At 45.8% G+C, this 7,500-nt stretch overlaps 1 protein-coding gene across 1 annotated transcript in view; it reads right to left on the minus strand.

The window, feature by feature from the left end:
- The window catches only part of adamts17 (ADAM metallopeptidase with thrombospondin type 1 motif, 17), a gene marked incomplete at both ends in the record, with an annotated part of 69,266 nt that overhangs the window by 49,562 nt on the left and 12,204 nt on the right, over nt 1-7,500 (minus strand). Inside the window, one exon of the mRNA XM_079737011.1 lies at nt 1,462-1,505. Within this exon, the coding sequence (XP_079593137.1) occupies nt 1,462-1,505 (44 nt within the window). The remainder of the gene's footprint in view (nt 1-1,461; nt 1,506-7,500) is intronic.

Consider the following 7,500-nt stretch of genomic DNA (forward strand, 5'->3'; position numbering starts at 1 on the left):
CAAAAGTATCAAAATGTAATGTTTGTGTTTGTGTGTGTGCGTTTGCCTGCCTGCTGCGTGTGCGCGTGTTTGTGTTTGCATCCCGGCAACTTATGTCTGCCTACAGAGGCGAAGCTGGGGTGAAATCCGCAGTTCCACGTTCTGTTAAAAACAGCCAGGAAGTCGTTGTTCGTTACATAACACCGGTTCCCAGGACCATGTTGGACAGGGTGACGGCTCTGGCCGTTTGGCAGGGCAGCATCATACCAAAGGATGATGTGAGGACATTGAAAGCCCAACCCGGCCCACAGCAGAGCAGAGCAGAAACAGCAGAGATACAGAGATAGACCCGGCAGGTCCACATGAGAATACATTAAAACAAATGACCTTGATCTCTGTACAGACATTGGTCATTTAGCGGTTATTTATGTTGGGCGCACAAGAGCGCCGCACCAGTTTTAAACTGCAGATAATGCTTTTGTAAGGAGACACTAAGGCAGAAACTCTCTGTCTTACCCCCACCCAGAGCCGGAGGCAGAGAAAACAGTAACGCTTTGTAAAAGTCTGTCTCTGTTATTCCTCTTCTGGCCGTTGTTATGGGATGAACGTGATGGATTGGCCTCGTATGAAGCAGCACCCACGGAATGTTTTGTTTTCTGGTACATTAAAACCGTACATGCGTAAAGAAGCAAGAGCAGAACCTATTTAGACTTGGACTTGAAATAACACTGCGCCTTCTGGTCATTTCTCAGCGCAGCCTCCAACGAGCTCAGCGCAGAGATGCCGTTACCGTGGCGATGGCCGCCAAGACGGGTTTTTTTTTTTCCACAGGCCAGGGTGTGTCTGAAGCTGCTCTCAGAGGACGGCATCACTCAGAGCCAGGAGCCTTTAAGCGTTCAGTTAAGACTAACAAACACAGAGCAAACACTCCTTTGACAGCACTTAGGCTGCTGAGTACCACAGTGTGGTGGACTGGTGCACCATGGGATATTCACGTGGTTGCTGATTCTGATTGGCTCACACACAAGGCCCTTGCCGTGCGTTGCAGGATGGGACCCATTCCTAGAGACAACACGGGGTGACTAGGTGACTGATTGCTCTAGTAACGGGGCTAGGAGGGAGTGAAGTGGAACTGAAATTATTTTCCTTTAGCAACTTAGTTGGAGGTCGTCAAAGTATGAATCATGTTTCTGTAAAGAACGAATTATCAGAACAACTTTAAATCTTAAAAAACAAGTTATGAATTCAGACGTGGATTCTTGGTATAGGTCATGGTACACAAAGTCAGAGCTAATGTCCATGCATGTGTTGTTGTTCTGTTGGCCCAATTGTCTCTGAAACACTGAATACTCGCAAACATGGAGTGTGTGAATAAGTGCATGACAGGTTTACAACATTCAGCAGGCTGAGGTCAGGCTGTAGCCTTGTGACTGACGGCTGCAGCCCATAGAGAAGGACAGAAAAGGAGAATGTGCAACTCACCGACTGTGTCGCAGGGCTCATCCTTGTGAACGCAGAAGTCTGTCCTGAAAGAGCAACAAGAACAGGAGGATCTCAATTCACCAAGTTTAAAATGCCTGCTTTCACATTAGTGCAAAAACAGCAACATCAACAACAACATACAACATACCGTTAACAAAAAAAAAAAGAATGCTAGATCAACGTAAAAACATTACCATCTCACATCACACACATACACGTGCACAGACACACATATCTGGTTGGCACAAACATGGCATTTTCGGTTTGGTAGCATTAAGTGGTTGCCATGGGGTCGTCGAGGGCAAGCTGTGACTGGGCCGGGTCCCGGGGAGGACCAGACAGACCCCTTTAGTCCCACTGCCTACCCCTGATGGGAAAGCGAGGCGCTCTTTGTCCCCACTGTCACAGAACACTTTGATGGCCTTTCTCTGCTGCGCTGTGCTCTGGCCCCCGAGTGGAGTCCAGCTTTGACTGTGGAGGCAGAAAGCCTGTGGGGGTGTTGTGGTAATGTGAATGTGTATGCGTGTGCATGTCCGCGTGCATGTGGGCTTGTGTGTGTGTGTGTATTCAACATCTTCAGCCTTCACAGAACGATTATAGTTCAAATCCATGGTCACGCACAGTGCGCATCAGCATAGAATGGTATAGCATTGTAGAGTAGTTTATACTAGATTAGTGCAGTATAGTCAAGTAGTGTAGTGTAGTAAAGTACAGTATAATACAGTTTAGTAAAGTGTAATAGTGTAGTGTTTTGTACATTGTAGAGCAGTTTAACGTACTATAGCACAGAGAGAGCACATAGAGTATAGTTAAAGTATATACGACAGTAGAGTATATAGTGCAGCATGGAGGAGTATAGAGTATAGTTTAGTATATAGTACAGTATACTGCAGTTTGGAGTATAGTAAAGTACAGTACAGTATAGTTTAGTGTAGTATAGTGTAGTGTAGGGCTGGGCGATTAATCGAATTTTGATTGCTATTTCAATTTTAGCGTCAAACAATCACAGAATTAACATATTCAATTTTTTTTTAATTTTTTTTTTAGGTTTTATAGAAAGAGCAGAACGGAGAGACATGCTGAACTTTTCGTTTTCAAACTTATTATTTATTTTTTTACCATTATCGAGCAGCCCTAGTGTAGTGTAGTATATTGTAGTTTAGAATAGTGTAGTGCAGTATAGTATGGTGTAGTATAGGGTGGTGTAGTGTAGTACAGTAAAGTGTAGTGTAGTATATTGTGGTATAGTATAGTGTAGTGTAGTATAGTGTAGCGTAGTATAGTGTAGTGTAGTATAGTGTAGTATAGAGTAGTGTAGTATAGTGTAGTGTAGTAGAGTGTAGTGTAGTATAGAGTAGTCTACTGTAGTATAGAGTAGTGTATTATAGTGTAGTGTAGTGTAGCGTGGTATAGTGTAGTGTAATATAGTGTAGTATAGTGTAGTGTAGCATAGTATAGTGTAGTGTAGTATAGTATAGTGTAGTGTAGTATGGTGTAGTATAGTGTAGTGTAGTACAGTATAGTGTGGTGTAGTGTAGTGTGGCGTAGTATAGTGTAGTGTAGTATATAGTAGTGTAGTATAGTGTAGTGTAGTGTAGTGTAGTATAGCTGTTTCGGGAGGAGAACACAGTTAACGATCGCACACGCAGCGCGGTCCCTCAAGCGGCTGAACCGGAGCCCAGGATCTGTTCGGCTGCACAAGAAATATGACTTGAGGGGGAGATAAGATTAGACAAATTAACGGTCGCCTTTCACCACACTGTCCACAAGGATGCGGAGCTGGAGCGGGAGATAGGAACGCAGGGGGAGAACACAGGAGCGGTGCCGTCGATTCTCCAGTGCAACACGGCGGAATTTGGCACCGCATATTCCCGAAATATATCACATTATGCAACGCAGGGCGGATCGGGATGTGGTTCGTCGTTAAGCGCCGTGGCGAACGCTGGGGGCCTGTCGCTGAGTGAAGCACGTTGAGGGTTTTATCCTCTTTTTCACGAGACTCACAAAGGGGACGGGGGGATGCGCAGTGTACCTCTCTCTCTGTCCCAGTTTGAGACGGATTTGCGGTGGGATCCCCCGGTGAGTGAGTGGGAGCTATTGGCACGACGGAGAGAAGTCGGACCCTGCCGCGAGGTTTAGATGGTCATTAAGAGGACAGCGTGTGAGAACACTGGGGTGTTTGCTTTGGCGGAGCGGTGGGAACCATACAGAGGAAACTGTATTTGAAGAGGACGAGGTCCCGCCTTCAAAGCGGCCGGTCTGGTGAGCACCGCGGCCATGTGGGAGGTCAGGACGGATTTAAGTAAGGACTGCCTTTGAACTCCAGGGGATTGGGCCTCACACACACACACACACACACACACACACACACACACATTGAAATATTCACCCACACAGTGAAATAGACACACATACACACACACAGACTTAGTTATACAGACACACACACACTCAAAATACACACACACACGCAAACGTACATACGCAGACACACACATTCGCAAATGCACACACACACACACACGGAAATACACATACATGCTGAAGTACACTCACACGCACACACAGACAGACTTAATTATACAGACACACACACTCAAATACACACACACATGCAAACACTGACATACACATACACACTGACACACACACTTGCAAATACACCCACACACACACACACACACACACACACAAGCCCTTGGTTTAGCTTGGTGTCCTTCAAGATTTAAACAGTGACTTGGTTCAGAGCTAAATGCGGTCAAATACTCTGCATCACGCTCTGCCTTTTGAGCTGTGTGTCCCTTGTAGTCCAGGCAACTGGCCTTGGTGGAGGGCGGGGGGGGGGCGGGAGTTAAGATAGCGTAGCTTCATTTGTGATTGGATGACGTAGCGTTGAAGGGTCATCTACCGGTGTTCATGTGTCAAAAAAAATTTGCAGGGGAATATCTTTGTACTGCTTGTTCTGAAAACATTTACTTCAAGTGTAATCAGAATCATCAGCGTTACGTTACGACACTGAAATCAAAGACAGAACAACGAAACGATGACATACTCAGGACGGCTTCAAGTGGGGAATCTGTCACCCGTGAAAGATCAGATAGTGACCTTCAAAATCCTGACCTCAAATGACCATCGTTTCATGAACTTCTGGATTCCCATGATGTGCAATTGAGGGAATTCTTCCATATCGCCCTGCCCAAGACAGTTATGTGACTGTCTTGTCTCTCTCTCTCTCTCTCTCTCTCTCTCTCTCTCTCTCTCTCTCTCTCCTGTTCTAATTACTAGTGACAGCCATGCAGACATGCAGGCAGCTAACATGGCAAGCTGCACTGGAATCTGAGAGCTAATTGGCCAGAGTCTAGCGGGTGTTTTCACTGTATCTGACGCCCTCTTGGTACGGAGCCCGCAGAGGGGGTATCGATTTGTGGAGCTGCTGCAGGCAGAGACAGAATGGAGCATCAAAAGAGTGGGAGAGAGAGAGAGAGAGAGAGAGAGAGAGAGAGAGAGAAAGATGGAGTGAGAGATGATAATAGGGCTAGGGTTATTGAGTTATTGAGAGAGAGCGAGAGAGAGAGAGCCTGGCCACCACTCTTCCTAAAGTAGAACACAGCTGTAGAGAAACTTCACACTACCATGAAGTGAATCATGTGCACACCTAAAGCCACACAGACGAAACCATCTATAAATCACAACATACCTTTATTTAATGTAATATTATATTATACTTTTAACTATATATACTGTTTATCACGTGCAGTGGTCAACATGCAGAGGTCAATCAAGCATTCATGTTAGTTAATAGTTCATAGTTCGTTAATGCTTATTACTGCATTAACAAATGTTAATTAATGGTTAATTATTGTACCATTATTGTAAAGTGTTTCCCATGAACACGATTTGATTCAGCATGTCTCTCATTAAACATCAGGTATCCTTTAAGACCTTTAAGAGCATGTGAGTTCAGCGCCGCCCCAGTACTCAAGCAATCATTATTCTGATTCAAACAGGCGGAACCATGCTTGAATGTATCACACGGCATGTATGAATGTACCTTGAAGTGAATGCCCTTGAATACTTGCATTGAAGGCTTGCATTTCCCAAGCGTTTCAGCGCGACCGGATTAAATGGACTTGGTGCTCACAACATTTTTAATATTGCAGATTAATTAAAATACAGCATTCAACATACACTTCAGTTCGGGCCAAACAAAAGTGTGGAATTTCAGAAGCTTCTGTTTTGAATCAAATACAAACTAGTAGTTCACCTCGCGCACGCCAACCTCCCACCCTAACCCAACCTATGTTTACATCTAGCAGTAGCTTCTTAATCATTCATTCCTCATCACGCTCCACAAAGCATGCTGGCATATTTTCCATTGCAATCCCCTATCCATACTTCAGTGTTCCTTACAGGAACATTCAGACCGAATCCTCGTACAAAGCGGGCTATGCCTTGATGCCTTGGGTCCTTGAGAGACTCAATCTCCCCCTGTGCTCAGAACAGGTAGAGACGCACTCAACAGATCAGGATTAATCTAAAGGGCTGTTTGAAGTTAATCTGAAATACCATCTGTCAAACACCAGTCCACACGTCTAATAAATCAGAAGCAGAAACGAGTACAAAACTGCAATGTGTAGCCTACACAATGGTGGCGATTGTGTGTGCCCTGGCCTTGTTATAAGACATTCTATATAGGGGAGAGATGAAATCATCTGGGATGGGGGGGGGGGGGTATTAAATATCCTACTATCTCCAGCTCTGAGAGACAGCCAATAACGAGACATGTTGCAGATGAATGAATATAACCTTAGCTCAGTCGGCTTACATGAAGACATGTGTGTGAGTGTGCACACTCTGACACACACAAACACACCCATGCACACATACACACACGCACACACCACCGGAAGTTGCCACCTGCTCTTGTACTGATTGCGACCTCGGAGACCTACTTCATGACTCCGCGGCCTAACACCACGTACACCAAGTACAGAGAGAGAGAAGTACAGAGAGAGAGATAGAAAGATTGACAGACAGTGAGACAGACAGACGGACAGAGAGAGAGAGAGAGCGAGAGAGACAACATGCTGGGAAACAGGCCAACCCTGCAAACAAACCCCCTCTCTTGTGCGTGGGGTCTTGCTGTCCCCCACCTTAGACCGTGCAGGACAGGATATGAACTGACAGGCGACATGGGCGCTGCTCCGCTTTTAAACAATAGAGCTCCTTTCACCGTGTCACCCCTCTCTCTCCTCCCCAGGAACACACACACGCACACCCTCCAGATGACGGCAGGTAATAAGAGATAATCCTAAATTAAGGATGTGTCATGTAGTGCCAGATACACACGGCGGGAGTCAAGGGGGTGAGAAGGGAGGTTGTGTGGGTGTGTGTTTGTCTGCAGGTTGTCTAGGTATAGGAGGAAAGGGCTACACGTCTGAACATGACGATCGGTCTTGCCTTGCCGTCGGGTCTGTGGTCCACACTAGACGACTGTGGAGCAAGAGGGGGTACAACACACAGGAAGTCTCTACTCTCCGGTTATCGCCACCAAAACGTGCCAAATCCCGCGGGAGCACGTTGGCTCACGTAGACGGGACTGAGATCCACAAGGTAGTTTTGGATGATAGATGCTGGAATAATGGACCCCTTTCTGAAGAACGGTGCAGTCGTTTTGAATTAGGTGGCCATTTCAAGGATTGTTTTAGACGAAATGTACTATGTAGCCGCTTTGGTTGATAGTAGCAGCTGTTTATCATTTCAAATGTTTTCACTTGAAATGATAAGAAACCGAATCATGGGTTTATGCCTAATTGGGATCATTCAGAATTCAGATATCTCACCCGTTACGATGAAAAGAGGCAATTTGTTTCATCCCATTCGGCTGTTGCCGCCATTTTCGCCAATTTCAGTCTCAGCCCCCGCCCCCCACCACACGACGCAAGTCGGGCCAAATTTTATCAAAGCGCTTTGAAAATATCATTGCCCTCCCAGGCGGCAAAAATCCCATGTCTTCAACCCCCGCACTCTGCAAGAGAA

This window comes from Pollachius pollachius (genome assembly GCF_949987615.1).
Source record: "Pollachius pollachius genome assembly, chromosome: 5".
Classification (NCBI taxonomy): domain Eukaryota; kingdom Metazoa; phylum Chordata; class Actinopteri; order Gadiformes; family Gadidae; genus Pollachius; species Pollachius pollachius.